This window comes from Python bivittatus, unplaced genomic scaffold (assembly GCF_059951505.1).
Source record: "Python bivittatus isolate LINGU-HERP-01145 unplaced genomic scaffold, Pbiv_v1 ctg000120_np1212, whole genome shotgun sequence".
Classification (NCBI taxonomy): Eukaryota; Metazoa; Chordata; class Lepidosauria; order Squamata; family Pythonidae; genus Python; species Python bivittatus.
This window is the reverse complement of record NW_028277037.1, coordinates 8454730-8477293: the sequence shown is the minus strand read 5'-3', so window position 1 is coordinate 8477293 and position 22564 is coordinate 8454730. Positions and strand designations below refer to the sequence as shown.

General features: G+C 40.1%; 1 protein-coding gene across 4 annotated transcripts in view; it reads left to right on the top strand.

The window, feature by feature from the left end:
- Positions 1-22564, top strand: part of ORC5 (origin recognition complex subunit 5) — an 88209-nt gene that overhangs the window by 14548 nt on the left and 51097 nt on the right. For 3 of the 4 annotated variants that reach the window (XM_088134963.1, XM_088134962.1, XM_088134964.1), the window contains 7 exons: positions 5222-5333; positions 8246-8376; positions 10150-10198; positions 13401-13491; positions 16200-16252; positions 16481-16593; positions 20661-20708. In XM_088134963.1, the coding sequence (XP_087991089.1) occupies positions 5222-5333; positions 8246-8376; positions 10150-10198; positions 13401-13491; positions 16200-16252; positions 16481-16593; positions 20661-20708 (597 nt within the window). The remainder of the gene's footprint in view (positions 1-5221; positions 5334-8245; positions 8377-10149; positions 10199-13400; positions 13492-16199; positions 16253-16480; positions 16594-20660; positions 20709-22564) is intronic. The other variant, XM_088134965.1, reaches the window with a different exon arrangement.

The following is a 22564-nucleotide window of genomic DNA, read 5'->3' as shown; positions in this document are numbered from 1 at the left end:
CATTTGAAAATTAAATCATTTCTCACCTGAGATATTTTTATATGTTCAAGGAATAACGTGTACCTGGTCCCATTAGGGCTTTAACATGTGGAGAAAAGAAATCTTTCTGCCAAAACGATTTCTGTCTTTTGTATTAGTAGAACATATACATATTAGAATATAGTATGTAGAACAACTACAAAATAGGACATGGTAAATTGGGTTAGGATGAATTTTTGATCTTGGAGTTAATCAGTAAACTACATTCAGAAAGACATTCTCAAACACTAGAATTTAATCAGAAGTTTAAATAGTAATAGGTAATGTATGAATCAGTGAACTTGATGGAAATAGGTGTTTGCAAGGTCAGTGGTTTGGAGAGGTACAGTGAATTGTGTTGATGTAAACTACATTTAGTTAGATTTCCATTTTTCTTTTATCACTTGCTTTTAATTCTTGTTACTACTTTTTTTCTGTGCTTTGTGTAATGTTGCTTACTCCAAAAGGGTATACAGGTAGTCCTTGTTTAGTGACTGCCTCGTACAGTGACCATTTGCAGTTATGATGGTGATGAAAAAATAACTTTACGACCAATCCTTGCACTTACGACCTTCGCAGGTCTATAAAGCAAAGGAAAGCTGAAGTAAGGTTATAAGCACAGTCGCAGTTTCACTTAGCGACCACTTTGCTTAATAGCCAAGTTGCTGATCCCAGTTGTGGTTGCTAAACAAGGACTACCTGTAGTGGAGTCCCTGGAGTTCTCTGAGCTTGGTTGTTTTTTTGCAGACGTTTTGTTACTTGGCTAGGTAACATCTTCACTGCAGATGTTACCTAGCCGGGTAACAAAACGTCTGCAAGAAAACAACCAAGCTCAGAGTAACCCAAGGACTCCACAATGCAACCTTGAGCTACATATCTTCTCATCTGTTGGTACTACCTGTAGTGTAATATGTATATATTTAAAAAGAAAATTCTTTACCTGAGCATGACTCACATCCAAGGATACAATCCAGTGTATCAACGGAAACAGAAACCAATATAAAGTGACAAAGGTCATGGGATGTGAATATGTCAGTAGAGGTAAGAGGCCCAGAAGCATAAGTAAGTTAGATTTTAACAAAAGTGAAGAGTCAGAGGACAAAGTTTATATGCTTATTTTGTAGTTCAAGTACAATATGTTGTAGGATAGAAATGCTGCTTTGGGCAGCTCTTCCTACCATTTCCTGGTAAATGGCATTCAGGAACCTGGTTAAAATGTGCTGTTTGGGTTTTGAAGATGTGTATTAATCTTTGTAGCAAGCTAAATTTGAGGATGGCTGTGTCACTTACTTTGGCACTTCCATGTGTTTCCATTGCAATAATCTGATGAAATTGGATGTAATAAATGTGATACTTTGAGAACAGAGAGAAATGTGTTTGCTTTGGATTAATGATGGCATTTGCAGCAGTTCAAATGGATTAGAGAGGCATATTGCATCATTCCAATACCTTTCCAGTGGGTAGAGGCTAATAAATGTTGTGAAAAAATAAGTTGTTCTAACATTTATTTATTTATTTGGTAAATTTATATAGCTGCCCATCTCACATACAGTGGGGCAAAAAAGTATTTAGTCAGCCACCAATTGTGCAAGTTCTCCCACTTAAAAAGATGAGAGAGGCCTGTAATTTTCATCATAGGTATACCTCAACTATGAGAGACAAAATGGGGGGGGGAAATCCAGAAAATCACATTGTCTGATTTTTAAAGAATTTATTTGCAAATCATGGTGGAAAATAAGTATTTGGTCACCTACAAACAAGCAAGATGACTGGCTCTCACAGACCTGTAACTACTTCTTTAAGAGGCTCCTCTGTCCTCCACTCGTTACCTGTAGTAATGGCACCTGTTTGACCTTGTTAGCAGTATAAAAGACACCTGTCCACAACCTCAAACAGTCACACTCCAAACTCTACTATGGCCAAGAGCAAAGAGTGTCAAAGGACACCAGAAACAAAATTGTAGTAGACCTGCACCAGGCTGGGAAGACTGAATCTGCAATAGGCAAGCAGCTTGGTGTGAAGAAATCAACTGTGGGAGCAATAATTAGAAAATGGAAGACATACAAGACCACTGATAATCTCCCTTGATCTGGGGCTCCATGCCAAGATCTCACCCTGTGGGGTCAAAATGATCACAAGAACGGTAAGCAAAAATCCCAGAACCACACGGGGGGACCTAGTGAATGACCTGCAGAGAGCTGGGACCAAAGTAACAAAGGCTACCATCAGTAACACACTACGCTGCCAGGGACTCAAATCCTGCAGTGCCAGATGTGTCCCCCTGCTTAAGCCAGTACATGTCCAGGCCCATCTGAAGTTTGCTAGAGAGCATTTGGATGATCCAGAAGAGGATTGGGAGAATGTCATATGGTCAGATGAAACCAAAGTAGAACGTTTTGGTCTAAACTCAACTCGTCGTGTTTGGAGGAGAGAGAATGCTGAGTTGCATCCCAAGAACACCATACCTACTGTGAAGCATGGGGGTGGAAACATCATGCTTTGGGGCCGTTTTTCTGAAAAGGGACCAGGACGACTGATCCGTGGAAAGGAAAGAATGAATGGGGCCATGTATCATGAGATTTTGAGTGAACACCTCCTTCCATCAGCAAGGGCATTGAAGATGAAACGTGGCTGGGTCTTTCAGCATGACAATGATCCCAAACACACCGCCCGGGCAATGAAGGAGTGGCTTCGAAAGAAGCATTTCAAGGCCCTGGAGTGGCCTAGCCAGTCTCCAGATCTCAACCCCATGGAAAATCTTTGGAGGGAGTTGAAAGTCCGTGTTGCCCAGCGACAGCCCCAAAACATCACTGCTCTAGAGGAGATCTGCATGGAGGAATGGGACAAAATACCAGCAACAGTGTGTGAAAACCATGTGAAGACTTACAGAAAATGTTTGTCATTGCCAACAAAGGATATATAACAAAGTATTGAGATGAACTTTTGATATTGACCAAATACTTATTTTCCACCATGATTTGCAAATAAATTCTTTAAAAATCAGACAATGTGATTTTCTGGATTTTTTCCCCCATTTTGTCTCTCATAGTTGAGGTATACCTATGATGAAAATTACAGGCCTCTCTCATCTTTTTCAGTGGGAGAACTTGCACAATTGGTGGCTGACTAAATACTTTTTTGCCCCACTGTATGTGACTCTGGGTGGCATACAAACTTAAAAACACAAAAACAGTTCAACAAAATACCCCTCAAAATAACAAAAAACATTAAAAAAAACATTAAAAAAAATAAAAGCCATTAAAACTCATTAAAAACCCCATAATCTATGGCAAAGTACACTCAATTTCCTTAGCAATACAGCCATTTTGCAGGCTCCATACGCATGTTCCCAGATCCCTAGGCCAGATGGCAAAGGCCATGTCTTCAGGCCCTTCCAGAATGCCAGCAAGGTCAGGCTTAACCTGACCTCAGGGGGAATGATATTCCAAAGGACGGGTGCCATGGCCAAAAAGGCTATAAGGATAATGATTAGAAAAGCTTATTGTAAATTTGTTGATGATAGAAGTGTCTCCACAGTTTCCAGTTACGTGGAAGGATATGATTACGGACCAATGAAAAAGTGGTCAAACCATTTTGTCCGATGCCATATAGTCTTGAACTGCCCTTATTCTCTTGAGCAATTCGTTTCAATTTTTTATGACCAGTCAAGTTTTTTAAGCTGTTGTTTCATGGCTGTTCCATGGCTGCATCTTTCAAGGCATTTGGGAGTACTTTCATTCTCAGTACTGTGTTAATCAGATTCTGACTGCCCACTAGGATTATCTGGGGAGGCTGCTTGGGCCATGCTTTCTCTGTGGTTGCCTGGAACTCCTTTCCAGTGCAATAGGGGGAGAGCCATCCACACTGACCTTTAAGAATGATTTAAAAATGCACCTCTTTCCATTGGCCTACAGTGTTCGATTGCTTCTTTTATTGTGCTTAACTTTTACCTAAGTAATACTTCATTCTATTTAAACACAATTTCATCATTTTTACATTTTTATATGTTTTAACTTGTGTTTGTAGATTTTTAATTGTCAGTGTGTTGTGTGAAGTATTTTGAGGCTATCCAGAATAGCCTTCTGATGTTAATAATGAAAACCCAGAATAAACATCTTGGGGTACATTAGATCTTTCTACTTACAGATATTTATGATAGTTCTTTCCTGTGTCAAAAAGCTTGAAATCTTTTCCCCTCCAATTATTTAGACCAAAAAGGAAAACAAAACCCCTAATTGGAGTATAAAGTTCTGTAGGTCAAAGTTTTCTAATTCTACACCTGTAATTATAGGAGGCAGGGTTTCTGTTAACCGTGAAGCTTTAGAGATCAGGAACATGTGGTGGGATTTTTGCTTTTTGCTCCCCTTCCATTATCACCTCCTGCATGTGTATTTCTGCCCTATTTTCAATGGTTCATTGCAGTGGTATTTTCAGCATTCTTTTTGTATTAAAGTCAACATTTTAGAATGCATGAAAGCTCATGTCAGGAGGGAGAATCCTTTATCTGTACCTGGCCCATGCCTCATGGGAAAGCAGCTGTATTTAACACTATGTATTCTCCTGAAGCTCAGATTTTGTTGAGGGAAGAATGCTTTAATGCAGCAGCTTATCTCCATTTTGATCTGCCTTTTCATTCCATTCCATATTGTCATTTATAATTTATGTGCCTTATTGATAAATTATAAGTAGTAACTCATCATTATCCCATGGTTTCTAGCAAAATGTGAAAAGGAGACCAGCTTTCCTTGAAGCCTAGGCCCTGAATGTAAGAGTAATATTAACATTTTACTGTTGTAAAACTTATTAGAGATGGTTAAATCCACACTATCACATAAAAAGACAGCAGATTGGGAATGATATGGTTGCTTTGAGCCCATATGCATAGTATGAGTTTTAATGATTTAAGTATTATTTTTCAAATGCAATCAATTTACCCTCCCTAATAATTAAGATACTTATCTTTGTGAAACATAAATGTCATAATGCAGAAAAACAGAATCCTGAAACCTATATTTTGTAAAAGTGTTAGCTGCTTGATTAAACTATTTAAGGACTTCTCACTATGCAAATAATTTTAAGTAAAATGCTGAATCAGATTAATTTCAGTTTTTTTGGTTTTGTAAAACCTGAACTCTTCTGTGATTAAAAATATAACTACAAGGTCATTTTTACTTTTCTCTTCTACAATACCTCTCACTTGCAGACAGAGAGAAACGTGACTGTGGTTCTCCTTAGTGAAATTGTGTGGGAGCTTCTTCGTCCAAACACAGGATGCCTTGAGCCATTGCCATTATATTTTCCAGATTACAGCATAGGTAAGGACAAGTAAACATACTGTATATAACCTTATTGCTGTGTCTATCAAAGATGGTTAATTGTGATAATCTATATCTTATTTCTGTGAACTAGACTATGTGGGTCAGTTGCAGGGTGTTGGAGTGTGAGGATAGATAGGAACTAAACCAACACACACAGATCTATCAAGTGAATTATAGTTATGTTTATTAAAGGTAGTCCTCGGTTAACAACCAGTGACTATTGACAAGTGGTACTTACGACAAGTACTCAAACTCCTGGCCATTGTAGTGTCCCACAGTCACATGATAGCGATTTGTGACCTTCCCTACTGGCTTCCTACAAGCAAAGGAAGTCGGTGTCATGTGAGGTCCTTGCTAAATGACCTGCGGTGATTTGCATAACAACAGTAACCAGGGACTGCCGGGACTGCCATTGCTAAGCAGCATGGTCACGTGACGACATGACAGCTTTACGACCACATTGCTTAGTGATGGAAATTCTGGTCCCAATTACCGTCATTAAGTGAGAACTACCTGTATTATATAAGCTTAGTTCAAAGTGTGTTTACAATAATTCTAGTAACCAAGTGTTTATATAAATATGTACTATATTTTAGTGACCAAACATCTATAAAAGTATGTACATTAACTAGACTATTATATGCACAAAAATGGAAAGGTTCGACACTACCCACAATGGAGGAATGGCTGGTGAAGATGATGGAACTTGCAGAGATGGCTAAATTAACTTCTTTGATTAGAGAAGAAACAATAGCTACATTTATGGCTGACTGGAAACCCCTTATAAACTTTTTGCATGAAATGGAAAAAAGTGCACTTATGATTTGTGGTTTTGATGATTAGAAAAAATTGGACAATAGAAAAAAGTGAGGTTTTTGAGGAAGAGCCGCAGACTAGACAGTGGTTAGATAAGAGGCAACTTAGTCCGCATCAGCAATGGGGACGTGGCAAGCATCTCAGAAGGGACCCTCTCTAGTTTCTTGGACTATAAAGGGGAAGAGCTGTACTTTCAGACTTGCAAGATTCTGTTAATGTAACCTTACAATAAAGTTAGAACTTGTAATTCTGGGTATGCTTCTTGTCTGGACTACATCACAAGGCTGAAAACCATCACTGGAATTATCTAGTCCATGTTAGTCATTATAGCACCTTTGGTTTTATAGTACCTTTAGCTGCCAACCAAATCCTCCATTATTCAAGTTCTGCCCAGAATCTTCTGTGATCTTTATGGATCATCCTGGGTGTTTTTAAGATATCCTTCTTTCTGCCAACTCTGTATCTGCTCCTCTTCCTCCTCGTATGAAAACTATGTCCTATGAGGAGCTGAACTACTGTCTGTTCCCAGCAAATTATCAGCAAAGTGAATACAGACTCAGTACAGAGTTTGTTTGGGTTATCCCAGGGTCTGCATGGATGTGGGTATACATGATCAACCACCATCAAAGCCATAGCAACTATAGGCTTGTCACATTCAACATTCTTAAATTCTTTTTAATATCCTTTGATTTCTTCCATATCAGTGTTTCTGTCTTTTCTGAGTGGCTTCATGAATTAGTAGTACATTTTGCCTGACTTCATTTTCGTATGCTCTATATTTCACTTATTAGCATACTTAAATAATTAATCACAGGCTTAATTTCTTGTAACTGCAGAATCATTTCTATAATTTATATATTCACTTCTTAAAATATGGCTCCTTTCCTGTGGACAGTTCTCATGATAAAACAAGGAAATTCCTTAAAGATAATATTTTTTAAGCATTTCCACTCCAAAAGTCTACAGAGCATGCACGAAAATATATAATAAGTCAATTTCTGATTTTGAAGCTTATGGTATAAAACACAGAGCACAAAGTGAAAAGGCATTTGTGAGAGACAGGGAAAATGTGCATTAGTTTCTAATTTAAAAGTTGTTTTTAATTTGTGACTGGATCAGATGCAGCTCAGAAAGAAGGGGTCTAAAGTTGTTTGCCTCTCAGCTGAACCAGTGGATGGATCTTGATTCCCTTCTCAGCTGTAGCCTAATGGGATGCCTGCTGCCAGGTGATGGTTAATAGAAAGAAAAGTCTGACAGACGTCAGCTTTCTTATTACATTTAATATTAACTTTTCTGTAGCTCTCAATGACAGTCTCTTAAATATACTATTACAGTTGGGGGCTCTGATAATAAAATCAGAGTAGTTAAGAATCTTTGCTACTAGTTTGGAGATTCTAAAGCAGTTTCACTGAGTGTGAACTCATTGTAGCTTGTCAGTTTAATTTCACTTTAAAGTTCTCAAATACACCATTTATTTCAGAAGTTTTAACGGGCATCATAGCAAGCAGTTTATTTATTAATTAGAAGCATATTATTTTCCACTAGTGACTCATCCCTCTCAGAATGACTAAGAAAAACATAAACATGTAGTGTGAAATGTGAATGTAAGATAATCAACAAATAATGTTAATATGTCTGGCAATTAATATTCAGCATACAAACAAACAAGAACCCTAAGGGGCATGGTAATAAAATGTTTACCTGATGTTGAAAAAAGGTAGATTCATTGCTTGAGGCTTAGGAGATTACTTTGATCATTTTGGGTATCCGATAGAAAAGAAGGAACTGTGGTAGATGTTTTATTCAAAGAGAATTATATTTATAAGGAAATTGAAGGCATGATATTGACTATTTGACCTTAATTAAGATCACGTGGATTGCCTATCATTTCCTTAATACTTGGAATGTTACTTGATTAACTAGAGCTAGCCAATTTTTTTCTGCAAAATGACAATAACTGCAGGTTTGTTGGCCTTATATAAAAATGTTATTCTGTGTGATATCTCCTGAATGTTAACACTGAAAACAATGCAGTAAGTCACTTTATCAGCTTTAGAGGAAAATCTTGCTGCTTTTTTTTAAAATTCAAATAGGACATCTGCAGAAGATTCTGTCCCACGACCATCCTCCAGAATATTCATTTGATTTTTATGCTGCATATATAAATATTCTTCTTGGAGTCTTCTATCCAGTCTGTAGGAACTTGAAGGAACTCCAACATCTGGTGAGGGATCTTTTTGGTGTTCTTCATAATAAAGATGGTGGTTACTGTTTTGCTGATGGCTTTGGAATTGTTGGATTGTCATATATAAACATTTCATTGGTTATTTTATTTGTTTCTTGGGATGCAAATACTGTGGATGTAGCTGGATAGACTGAAACTAGAAAGACTTGCACTTTCCCAAGAGAAATGAAGCACTTCATGAAGCAGCAATCTCCTTGCCTTTTTTTAGGGTCAGTTTTTCAACCTGGTTTCTAATTCTTAGTTATTGTTGACGATGCTTAATACAGGTATAATCTAAGGAGTCAAGAGGATGAGCAGAAGGGAAAGCATACTGTATATGAAAGCTAAGTTCTGATCTCTTGACCATGGTTTAAAGGTCATTTCTTCTACACAAGGCCATACGAATAATAGATTTGGAATCCTTTGTATGTGCTGTAGAAGGTAATGGGTAAAATAATGGTCAGATCCATTCATCAAAACTTCTGAGGCCAGACAGGAGTCATAATGGAAAGTGAAGTAGCCTTTAAGCTATCTGATACTGCATTTAAAAAAAAATCAAAATGTAGCTGTCAGTACAATCTCTAGCCCTGCTCCTAGAACATTCAGATTAATACCATCAGTAGGAATCATTATACTTTAATACGGAATCCCAATCCCTATGTAAAACTATCCAGAGGTACATATTTGCATAGTGAAAATTATTTTTAGTTAATAGCATCTAAGAATATGCAGTCCTCAACAGGTGTTAAGCAGGCACCATCAGGCATGTTCCTACCCTGGACACTTCAGTGACTGGTTTGGTGATTGTCGGCTCTAACCAGCCTCTTATGAGATGGGAGGTATAAACTTCTGGAAGAAAGCAAAGAAACTTTTCACCCAAAACACAAGAGAAGCATTGTAATTGTGAGACTGATACTATAATCAACTTCTCAAAGCCTGGGAAAGAGGATGGTAATGTGCAAAATACTACAAGTGCAGAATATCTACACATTCTTTATCAGAAAAATTACTAGCCATCTTCCCAGTACATCAGTGTGTGATTAGTAAGAGGATCAAGAAACCTCCATCCTAATGAACAAAGAGATAAATTGTTTGCTAAAATAAGAATATCCATTTGCCAAGATTTTTTAATCTAATTCCTTTGCCTTTTCGTAAATCTGGTTAAAGAGGCCTCTGAAGGAATCTTGAATTTAGTTGTAAGTTGCTGCTAAGTACTTGATAGATATTGCAGGAGAAAATATCTTGGTTAAATGCCCCAAAAGGAGTTTGCTAAGACAAATCTGATACGATCTAGCTTTAGTTTTGGCTCTAAATTCTTGTATCACACATTTGAACCTATACCACTATGCTTCACCTGAATTACTGGGAGCACAGAATCTGTGTAACTTTTGATAATATACAGTCGTGGCATCCAAGAATGATAAAGATAGATGAGCTTCTTCTCATTCCATAGCTCCCAACTCTTGTTTAGAAATTATTTCACAAGGGAAAGTGATACATTGTTTGTACATTTTTTTCCCCATCTAAGACCCCCTTAGTTAGGAATGTTAAGCATTATCTAGTTTGTCCATGCCAATAAGGATTGCTTCCAGACTCCACTACCAATCAACCATTTTCTCTAATTTTATTTATCCAGAATAAATTTTATCCAGCATAAATAACAGGTTATTTTGGGTTAGGGAAGTAGATGGTAATGTCTGAATTCTTTCAATTATCAGGAACATTAGGATCCATAGGATGACACTAAATAAGCCTTGTACTCTTATCTTATAGGCTGCACTTAATTTTTCTAAATATTGTGAGCCTGTGGTCCAAGGAGAGGGTGAGTATTTTACTTTCATATGAATGCTTTCATATGAATGAATTTTGCCTTGTCATCTCCTTTTAGATTATAAGAAGCATATCCTAAATGGCTGTACATTTCTAATCAGCCTGATGCAGAAGTAATACTGCCCAGTTGTCAAATTGTGTTTGGCAATCAGAAGTTGTCTTCAAATTTTGAAGAGTATTATAATTAGTGTACTATATCTATTTTCTGAACCACACTTTGCCACCATAGTTAGAAGTGTGATTTGAACATCAATTCTCTTTTGTTTCTTCATGGTCATGTGACTTACTGATTCACACTAATTAGAAACCTGAGCCCCCCCAAAAAATGCTTCCTCAGGCTCAAAAATGAAAAGAGAGAAGGAAAGAAGTTCCAGAATAACACCAAAAACTTCCTTCAACCTTTGTATTTTTTTTTTTAAGAATTAATTATTTTTTGGGGAAAAGTTTTCTTTTACAAATAATTTACTGAGAAATCAATGTTTACTGTAGAGAGAACAGTGAATACAATGTTTTTAAAAGATTATTCAAAATACTCTATAACATGTGCACAGTGAGACTACTCAGGATTGTTATAGTTTTTTTCCTAGGGGTAAGCAGTACTTGCAAGAGCAAGATGCATTCCTGCTTTTAGAGTTTACTGTCAGTTTTTCAAGAGGAAGAAGAAAAATTCAGGGTCATATTTTTTTGGCTGTCTTGTTAACTCTTGTACAGGTCATGTGGTCTTCTGTCTTCTTGGCACACTGAGGGCCTCAGGACCATGGGTGGGGAAGAGTAGCTGGTAATGCATTTCATACTCTAGAAATTAGATTTAAAACAAAAATCCAGTTGCCATTCTTGTGTAGTAGGCTGAAAGGTTTTGGAGCTGGAACTCCTGGCACTATGAATCTCCCTTTGAGATCCACAAAAGAGCAGAGCAGCATAAAGGACCTGCAAAAAAGCACTGACTAGTACTTTACAAAAACATAAAGAGTGGTGAATTTAGTACATTCAATTTTACCTTCGCTGTATTGGTATTCATTATATATTCATAATCAGTGTGCATTATAACTGAGTTCCAACTGAGGTGATATTTTGTTGCAAAAAGTTTACTTGAACATATTTGTACAGTATTTTCAAATGTATAAATCAGCCACACTCTATATGCATTATGTGAATCTCGGTAATTTTATGACTGAATCAAGTTATTTCTAAAATACTTTATCTTCATAAAGTAGCAGTATGATTTTAAATCTTATTTAAAGCAGTAAGATTTTAAAGTGTGGCTTGAAAAAGTACAGGTAGGTGAAGTTTTGATGGCACTGAACAAGTGGTACTAACAACCGGTCCTCAAAATTCTGGCTCTCCCAGTACTCCTGGGGTCACATGATTGCAATCTGGGTGCTTGGCAACTGGCTCATGCTTACGACTGTTGCAGCATCCTGCGGTCACGTGATCGCCATTTGTGACTTTCCCTGCTGGCTTCCCACAAGCAAAGTCAGTGGGAAAGCCAGCAGGGAAGGTCACGAGTTACTCCTGTAAGTTGGTTCTGCTCCTGCCATTTTTATTCCCGAGGAGCCCGGCTACAGAGTATGAGATCTTGGGGATCTCATACTCCATAGTGTACACCTGCCCTGCAGCACCCCCCCGCCCCGCACACTCTGTAGTGCACTCCCTTCCACCTGGCTGTGCTTGTGCAGTGCCGCAGCAGCCACCTGCACACCCTTCCACACCTGACAGCAGCAACCTCTCGCCCAGCTGTGCTTGTGCAGTGTGGCAGTGACTGGTGCACCCTCCCAGAAGGTGGCAGCCATCCCCTGCCTGCCTACCCTTGTGCAGCACCATGGGAGCCACCTGTGTGTCCTCCCTCCACAGTAGCCACCCCTTGCCCGGCCACACTCACGCAGCACCACAGTAGCATTTATCTACCTGTCGGCCTGCTTGCAAGCTGCCTGGGACTTGAGACTTCCTGCTGGCTTCCCCACGGACTTTGCTTGTTGGAAGCCGGCAGGAGGTCGTGAGGAGATCCTCACTTAATGACAGCAGTGGGCATTGCCAGGATTGCCATCGCTAAGCAACACAGTCATATGATGTAATTTACAACCGCATTGCTCAACGATGGAAATTCTGGTCCCAATTACTGTCGTTAAGCAATGACTACCTGTATTCCATGTTCCCAGAAAGTGAGGAGAGGGTGAGTAGATAAAAGAAATGTATAAGCTCTCAGGCACTCAGTATTTCAACCATGGCTAGATTATTGAGCCAATGTTATGTCTACAACAGAGAATCAAGGAATGAGGAATGATAAGTAGCTTCTGAAGAGTCAGAGGCCACAGCTTGCCTTGTGACCTTAATAGCTGCATTTTGGAAGGACATAACTGAAATCTTCACCTTGTTTTGAGAGGACATTAATGTAAACACCATGCCATGTGGCAGCATATATTGTGACCTTGGCTGATCTCCCAGAGGTTGGACCTCATTTAAAATATTAAAAATACATAGATACATACATACATGCTAGTTTGATAGGCGACAAAAATTACACCAGAAATTAAAGGGCAGTAAGCTATGTGGGAAGTATCCCAGAAGAAGGTTGTGACAATTTCCTATCATGGACAATCAAACTCCATGGAAATGTCCCTGTAGTCACCAAGAGCCAAGCTTGACTGAAGTTATTCTTTACCTACTTTACATGTGGGAAGCGGAAGGGCTCTGGGAAATAAGCTGTTACCGTTCACACTTTGGATCTTAACTATTAATGTCATTTTGCTGCAAAATTTGGCATTATAGTCTTTGCTGGGCCTGGGAGGCTCATGTAGATCACATGCTGGCCACCTCTGGAATAAAGAAAGCCATGAAAAGAATTTTTCAACTAAAATAATGGAGACATAACAGAAAAATCTTTGATTTACAACTAAACTTTCTTGCTTTGAGTGTTCTGTGGTTTGAGATTACCATTTTTTGTTTTATAAAATTATTCAGAATTTATTGTAACCTTCCCCAACTTGGCACTTTCCTGATGTATTGAGACTGCAGCTTCCAGAATTCTTAATCAGAAGTTAATTTAGCCATGTTGGCTAGGTATTCTGGAACTTCCAAGATAGAATGTGTGGAAGGCATTGAGTCAGAGAAAACTTGAATAAAGTCAGCAATAATTGTTATATAGCTGAACACTTTTCAGAGGTCAACCCAAATTAAGTTGTCTTTCTGTGGCATAGCAAATGAACGTGACACACGCCGACTATGGAAAAACATTGAATCCCATTTGAAGAAAGCTATGCAAACAGTCTATCTTCGAGAAATCTCAAGGTAATTGTCCCTTCTCTTTATTATTTTTTTTCAGCAACTTCTTGAGGCTTATGTAAAACATCAAATATGGAAGGTTTTTTCAACTATTACGAGTGTCCTATCTCTTTAAACTCTACTTAATATGGGTAACAGTTTATTTTTTATTAATGAAAAATATACAAATATTCAAGTGATAGGGAAGACATGAGGTGTGGAAGGATTCTTATATGTGTTTGTTTCTAATTAAAAGCAGTTGTAGGTAGTGGTAAAATGCTGAGGGAGTACAGGTGAATTATACTTGCTCATTGTGAAGCTGCCATTTGCTCTTTATGGGAAAATCACTGATACTGATGTGCGTTACCTGTATCCTTTCCTGTGAAAGGTAAAGTGATGCCAGGCTGAACCTGAACATCCCCTTCAGTTCCACACCTACAATCTGGTTCAGACCCCTGTATGGCAGAGGGAAAGACCACATGAATCTTCTTGTGTCCTATCTAATTTAACCCTAATGTATATGATTGTAAGAGAAATAAAAGGCAAAGATTCATTTAAGTCAGGTTTGTTTTCTGGTGACTACAAGTGTGGAAATAAATTGCTGTATCTGAAAAATTGTCTACAACAATGGGCTGTGCACTCAAAAATATGTAAAACGTAAGCTAATAATTTGGACAAGTCAGATAAAAGAGCCTCTGAGGAGGAATTTAACCATGATACCTAGAGGCCAATGAGCCCTGGCAGAAGTGCTTCCTCTTTAAAACACAATATACTTGGTCTCCAGTGTAGATTTCTAAAGCAACTGAGAGCAAAAGCTGGTTGTGGATGGTTTCTTTTGGAAGGATGCAACTTTCCTACCAGTTTTGTGTAAGGGTTTCTTTTTTTTAGCTTTCAGCTAAGCTGTAAGTGATGCTTCTAATTTCCATTTGAATACAGGTACTCCTCGCATAATGAGCACAGTGGGGACCAGAATTTAGGTCGCTAAGCAGTGCGGTCGTTAAGCAAATCACGTGACTGGATTTTACAATCTTTTTTGCGGTAGTCATTAAGTGAATCAGATGGTCATTAAGTGAATCATGCAGTTCCCCATTGATTTTACTTGCTAGAAACCGGCTGGGAAGGTTGCAAATGGCGATCATGTGACCCTGGGACACTGCAACTGTTGTGTGAGCCTAGTTGCCAAGTGCCCGGATCGCAATCATGTGACCATGGAGGTGCTTCGATGGTGGTAACTTCGGGCACCAGTCATAAGTCACTGTTTAGTGCTGTTGTAACTTTGGATGGTTACTAAATGAACGGTCATTGTATGGCTGTTTGTAGACCAGTGTTTTTCAACGATGGTGACTTTAAGATGTGTAGACTTTAATTCCCAGTATTTCCTCGCTAGCATGTACACTGGTATAGACCATTACCCTGCCATTAAAATTTCATTGAGTCAGTGACCTCTTGACAAAATTATCATCGTACTTGGTGGTATATATCTTCTTCTGACAAAGAACAATAATTTGTAAGTACTTTTCTGAAGAAAGTTTTTGGTTTTCCATAGGAAAATGGGTAGTGAATATATTTGGTCTCATTCTTCTGTTTATATTCAGTAACAAACTTCAAAGGAACCTTTTAATTAACATCTGTTTATTTTATTCATTCATTCATTCATTCCTCATTTATTTATTTATTTGTTTGTTTCATTTCTAAAGCCGCCCATCTTAGCAAGCGACTCTGGGTGGCGGACAATCATAAAAACATAACACAATTAAAAACAGTTATAGCCAATACAAAATAAATATATATGATCGCTGAGTAAAATTATTACCATAGATGTCAATATAGCCAGGAAACAGGGCCCTTAACACACTTGGGGCCCTAGGTCCTGGCACATAGCCAGGTCTTCAAGGCCTTACAAAAGGCTAACGGAGTTGGGGTCATCCTAATCTCTGAAGGGAGAATGTTCTAGAGAGCAGGGGCTATGGTGGAGAAGGCACGTCTCCTAGTCCCTGCCTACCAACATTCCTTGGCTGATGTGGTCCATAACTTGCCCAACCTTCCGGACCAAACTGGACTGGTAGGAACAACTGGGAGAAGACAGTCCCTCAGGTAACCCGGTCCCAAGCCATGAAGGGCTTTAAAGATAATAACCAGCACCTTGAATTGTACCCAGAAATCTGTTGCTAATATTTCCTGATATAAATTTATGTTGAGACTTTTTTTGGGGGGGGAAGTATCACATGTAATGTTGAATAATAAACATTTTGAAATGTGAAATCCATGAGCATGGCTGATGAATTTCATTTTGTCTTTCTGTTTTTTCCTTCTAGGGAAGGAAAAGCTTATTGATTCATGTGTAGTATTTATATAATTTGTAGAATCACTTAGCAAAGCTGTTTCTGAACCATTCCCTGCTGAACATGTGTATTTTGAGATAGTAGGGCAGCTGTATGTTTGGATGAAATTTCTTGTACTGTACCTAGAACAATAGCATGACAACATCATGAAGAAACATTCTCAGAAAATGTTTAAAATAACACCTGGTTTTATCTCTAGTTGTCAATCTGTCTATTCGGTAAAATAATCTAGTATTGTTCTTGTTGCATATATGCTCTTAAACAATTGAACTGCATTACTCCTTTAATCCTGAGGTATCCCAAATGCATCTTCTGTTAAAAGTGAAACGTAAAAATCCTTTGCGTTTAGTCATGGCAAACACAATACTTCTAAATGGCTACCTTGCCTTTTAGCTCCCAGTGGGAACGATTACAGCAAGATAATGAAGAATCTGGACAAGTAAAAGGTATGTGTAGCAACTATAGTTTTGCTGTGTAAATTACTGATGATGAAAGTAGCCCTGTAATTTAGAATAAATCAGCCACCATTACTAAGCAAGCATTTATAAATATACCAGTAGCTTAAAAAAAACCAAACAACTAAGCTCTGGGCAAGAAGTTTTGAATTGATTTTTTAACATGTGCTTTTAAGGTTGTCAAGATTCAATATTTGTTTTGCTGGGTTTTTTTTCTAGGACTTTCAGCTTATGCTCATGTAGAACTTCCATATTATTCCAAGTTTCTTCTAATAGCTGCTTATCTTGCCTCTTACAACCCTACCAGGACAGATAAAAGATTCTTTGTTAAGGTAATTACGTTTGTTATTTTTGCCATTTATATGTTGGAGATTCAAATTAATTTTTTAATATAATTTTTATTGAAGATTTTTACATAGATAAAAGATAGACATGAAAATATCTAAAGGAAAATTAGAGAAAAGAGAAAGTGTAAAAAGCAGTACAATTAGAAAAAGGAAAAAAAAAGATAATTAAAGAAGCAACTTTCCGATCTTGTTTGCAGTAGCTACAAACAAACTTACAGTAGTCCTTGCTTAACAACCATTTGTTTAGCAACTGTTTGAAGTCACAACGATGCTGAAAAAAGTAACTTATAACCAGTCCTTGCACTTAATGACCATCGCAACATCCCTGCAGTCACATGATCGCACTTTGGGCGCTTGGCAACCGTTGTGCATTTATGATGGTTGCAGTGTCCCGCGGTCATGTGATTAACATTTGTGACCTTCCCAGCTGGCTTCTAACAAGCAGTATCAATGGGGAAGCCAGCAGGAGGTTGCAAGTTGCAGTCATGACTGCGGGTGATTTGCTTAACAACTGCAGCTGGGGCTGCCAGAACTGCTGTTGATAAGCAGGGCAGTCATGTGACATTTTGCTTTCCACTCATCTGTATTACAGATTCTTCAAATTTGTATTCATCTTTTCTTCCATATTTGCAAATCTTTCCTACATTCTCCCCTGAAGCATATCCAGTTCTCTTTTAACTAATGCAGTCACTAATGCAGTTACTAATCCTGTAACATTCTTGCCAAATTCTTCAAACAAATTTCTTTTTCTGTTATTTTTTGTCCCTCTGTAAGTGATCCTCTCCTCCCTTCTGTAATTTTCACTGCTTTTCTAGTAGTAACCATTTTTCTTTTCTAATTTGTAATCCAGAAAGAAGTAAAAAGTAAGAGTGTCTTATTTTTTTATACACACACACACAGATACATACACTCTGTGTGTGTGTGTGTGTGTGTGTGTGTGTGTGTGTGTAGTATATCTACATATCTAGATATCTAGATATATATACATATATTCTTAACTCTTTTGTCCCTTTTGGCACTCCATACATCTGTAATCACATGATCTTTCCCAACTTCCTGTGTCCCTTCTTTCTCTACTTATCTCTTTGTTTAGCAGTCAGCCAACCATCCTCTTTGGCAAGTTTAAACAATCCTCCTTCCCACAGAGATATGTATTATTTATTGATGTAACTGAAAATTCAAGATGGTGACAGGGAGTGGATGCCTAGTGCATAGCTCCCAGCCATAACCACCCTAAACCAGCTTTTAACCATAGCCAATATGGGGCTTAGGAGAGTTGGAGGCATGGGACCCATATGTGAATGTGGGGTGAATGAAGAGAACCCCCAGCGTTACCTCTGAGGTGGGCTGTCGCGGTAGGGAGGAGAGTTGGGGTGGCAGCGGCTGAGACGATGCCGAGAACGGAGAGGAGAGGACGTGGGCAACGGGGGCGAGTGGCAGCGGGTGGCGCTTGGACCTAGGGGGTTGACAGAGGCTGCAGCGGTGGTGGTGGGAGAGTGTTGGTGGTGGCTACCGTGGCTGCGCCGTTTGAGCTGAGAACAACTCCCAGCCTCGAGGGAAGTGATGCCAGAGCCGAGAGTTGGTCCAGCTGGGCCGGGAATGTCAGCAGAGCTGGGTCCAAGCCCAACGCTGCTGGTTTTGGCGGTAGTAGTGCTGGCAGTGACAGTGACGGTGGCTGGACGGCGGCAATGAGGGCGAGGCTGAGGTGGATCAATGGTGGAGCAGAGGCCAGAGCCCAAGGGCCCACAGTACCTGAAGCCCACAGAGACATTGGGATCTTGGGGGTTGTGGGTTTTAGCCCCTAAGTGGCAAGGGGCTTCCCCTAGAGAAGAGGCATGGGGGACTTGAGCGGTTATGGGGTATGTGGGTGGATGGTGTGTACTTGTGAGATGAATATGCTACTCTTTGGCCAGGTGGGAGATGGGGAGAGGATAGGAGTGAATGTGGCCCTCCTTTCTCCGCCCAGTGAGAGAAGTCAGCGGAGAGAGGGGTGAGTGTTTGAGAAAAGGGAATTGGGGTGATTGAGCCCCCGTCGGCGCTGAGAGCAGTTAGCTGAAGTGCCGCAGGGGCTCGTTTCCCCATCCCCTTTTTCCCCCTCTTCCCTGTATGCTGTACGGTATGGTGGGCCCTTTAAGTCAGAGGACAGGAAGGCGGGGGGAAGACCACCTTGGGTGGTTCAGGGCGGGTATTTAGGTGGTGATGGGCATGGGGTGGTATGATGGAAGCCAGAGGGCAGGCCATTTCAGGAGAAGATGCCCCGGATGCGTTATACCAGTGGTGTGTTCTGGCCCTTGGGGCTCAAGACCAGACCCTGGTCAGCAGGCCTTTTGCTGACCAGGACTGAATGGTGAGGCTTTAAGGATTTATTTATAGATAAGAGATGAGATATGGAAGGAGAGATCATTTGTTGTATTTTAAGAGACGGTGATAATTTGTTAAAATAGTTTATATTTGTTGTGACTAAGGGGAAAGTCACTTCTTTATAAATTTCTTTTATTTTTCTTTGCTATATTTTTACTTTTTCTTTTTTCTTTATATTTTTTCTTTTTTTTCTCTGCACTTTCTATTTTTCCTTCTCATTGGATTTTTTTGTAGTTTGTACTAGTTTTTATCTGTATTACTGTAATCTTTAATAAAATTATTATGAAAAAAACAAAAAAAATGTGAACAGAATTTGACCAGATCTGATGACAGGTGGAGCAGAAGCCAACAAAAGAAAGTCTGGATCTGGTCAGGACTGTGGGGGAAAAAATTATTCCTGTCCATCCATAGAGGAGAGGCATTTTTGAAGTGGCTTGGAACGTTCGTGACTACTCCATTCTAAGCTCTTCTTCCAGTCACACGATCCAGAGCAGAGTGTGCATACAATACAGTACATACCAGCTCATGCAGATGCAACATGATGAGAGAATGGAAACAAGCAACAGACACAAAAATGTTACTTTGTTACCCAGAAGAAAACATGTCCCCTCTACCTTGTAGCCTTTTTAATGTACAAGGTTTTCCTTTTCTACTGTTAAATAGAACAAGTAGTCCCCGACTTATGACAGCAGTTGGGATAGGAATTTCCATTGCTAAGCGATGCAGTTGTAAATCCCTGCAGTTCTGGTTGCCATTGTTAATTGAATCCCATTGTCTTTAGGCAAGGCAACTTCCTGCTGGCTTCCCACAACCAAAGTCAGTGGGGAAGCTGGAGGGAAAATGCAAGTCACAGGCAAACTGGGGTGTGGGGGAGGGTGCGTGAGAGGTGTGGTGCCGGGGGGTGCGCAAGGGATCAAGGGAGGATGTGAAGAGATATGCAAGAGGCGCCATGTGGGAAGGTTGCAAAGGGGTGTGCAAGAAGCACAAATTGGGTAGGGTAAGAGGCACCGCACTGGTTAGGAAGGGTACACGGGTGTGCGAGAGGCATTGTGCAGGTCAGGGAAGGTGCAAGGGGATGTGTGAGGGTGGGTCGGAGAGGGTGCACAGGGGTGCACGAGTGGCCAGTGCAGTGTGAGCGTAAAGGGATTGGGGGAGGGTGTGTGGGTGGGGGAGACTTACCCCAGTGACCTGCAACCTTCCCTGCCAGCTTCCCCATTGACTTTCTGGGGAAGCTGGCAGGGAAGGTTTCAAATGGTGTTCATGTGATTGCAGGGTGCTTGGCAACCAGTCATAAATGTGAACAGAGTGCCAAGCACCCAGATCACGATCACGTAACTTGAACTATCACAACGAATGGTTGTAGATTGAGGACTACCTATAGTAACATTTTGTGAATGATCTCCAGGAAAATTTATACATTGCCAATAAATTGGCTTATTAACATTATGCAACATAGCTTTGGAATGTACATTGGCAACTATTATACACATGCTACAAGCATTCCAAACTTGAAGCTGTATTGTTATGTTATTGTTACTGAAATAGTTACTGAAGTTAATAACAGTTAATAAAATGAATTGTAGTTGAAATATATGTGCAAGAATATAGTAATGTCCACCATCTTCTAGGTTGATGTCAGTTCTATAAATATCTACTGTATCTAATAATCAATTGCTATTTTTTACTTGCAGCATCATGGAAAAATTAGGAAGGTAAACTTTCAGAAGAAACACGAAAAGGTATTTAACTTTCTGTTTCTGATCCATATAAAAATTCTCTGCGGTGGACTGTATACAACATGTACAGGTAGTCCTTGACTTACAACCACAATTGGGACCAGAACGTCTGTTGCTAAGTGATGTAATCATTAAGTGAACCAAATCAGATTTTACTACCTTTTTGCCATGGTTGTTATGTGAATCACATGGTCATTAAGTGAATCTGGCTTGGAAGCCTCCTGGGAAGGTCGCAAATGGTGATCACATCACCTGGGACACTGCAACTGTTGTAAATACATGCTACTTGCCAAGCACCCGAATTTTGATCACATGACACAGGGACACTATGATGGTTATAAGTGTGAGGAATGGTCGTAAGTCACTTCAGCGCCATCATAACTTCAAGTGGTCGCTAAATGAATGCTCATAAGTCAAGGACTTGTATTTGGTAGAGGTCTCTCTTGCTAGAGCAGTTCCAGTTGCTCAAGAATCAGCCTCTGTTTAGTCCCAGCAGTGGTTAGTCTTTTCAAAATTGGAACTACTCTCGCCAAAGACTCACCCAGAAATATCTGGCTATGCCCAGTTCTGTGCCTTAACTAAAGAAGCAAAATAAGAAAACATATACACATTTACTTAATTGTATAAGCTACAGAATGTAGATATGAAAGGGGTAAATTCAGAAGAATTTCAGCAACTGAACAATGTCCCAGTTAGAAATGATGTATCTCTTAAAAGTACAGTAGAGCCAAAGAGTGGAACTTTTTGTAATTCTTTTCTAATAGTTTATGAACTGATGAGGAGAGAGGTTTTTTCATGAATAATGGATGAGTATGCAGGTGTGGGTCTATAGAACTGTCTTCTGAATCCTCATCAAACCCTTTCACATGGGTACAGAGAACACTCAGACCATTCTTTTGAAATGTAACAAGTGGGGCTATTTCATTCTGAGCTCAAAACATTTTTTTCATGACATGGGTGTCCCAGATTCTGTTCTCCAGTACAGGTAGTTCTTACTTAACCCTAATTGGAATCAGCAACCATCGCTAAGTGAAGCGGTTGTGAACAGGAACATCATGTGACCACTCCACCCAGCAGTCCCTGTAGCTGTCATTAAACAAATCCCACCTCAATTCAAGCCATTCCCAGCTTGGTCCCTCCTAGCCTCGAGCCTCAGTTCTTCCAAGGCAAGGGACTGCTTCCCCTTCAACTCCCTCTACCTGCCTGTTTCCCCTGATCTCTGCCCTTTTGGCTGTCCTGACAGCATGAAGAGGTTGTATTCCCCCCACCTCACCCCCAGTGGACATTCCTCCCTGTCCTCAGAGCGATTGTCATGTTCTTCCTTCCTTCCACTGGGCTCACAATAACCACCAAGGACTGCCACCTCAAGCCCCGTGGCACAGCAAGCAGTCCCATTGCTGTAGCACGCCAAGAAGCCCCCAAGCATCAAGAAGCCCCACAGAGCGGCTCTGGGGTTTCTTGCCACCTCGCAGCTCTGGCGATTCTTGGTGTGCCACGGCTCTGGAGCTGCAAGAAGCCCCTGAGCCATGGTGTAAAGCCCCAGTCCCCGCAGCGCAAAGCCGCAGCTGTCCCAGCTCAGCAGGACAGGGTGATACCCCAGGTGCCCCAGCCCAACAGCACGACATGAATCTGCAGCCATCCCAGCATAGCAGCATGGCACAAAGCCCCAGCCACAGCTGTCCTACACTCCAAGGCCCCTGCTCCCCTGTCCTCTGCCACCCCAGCTGACCTTCACCATCTTCTTCCTCCTGCTGCTGAGGAGGTGCGCCCTGCCTAGCCCTTTGTGAGGCAGCTGCTGACTGCATGCGACATGGGGAAGAAGGCCTGACCTGGCCAGCAGCTGCCTCACAAAGGGCCAG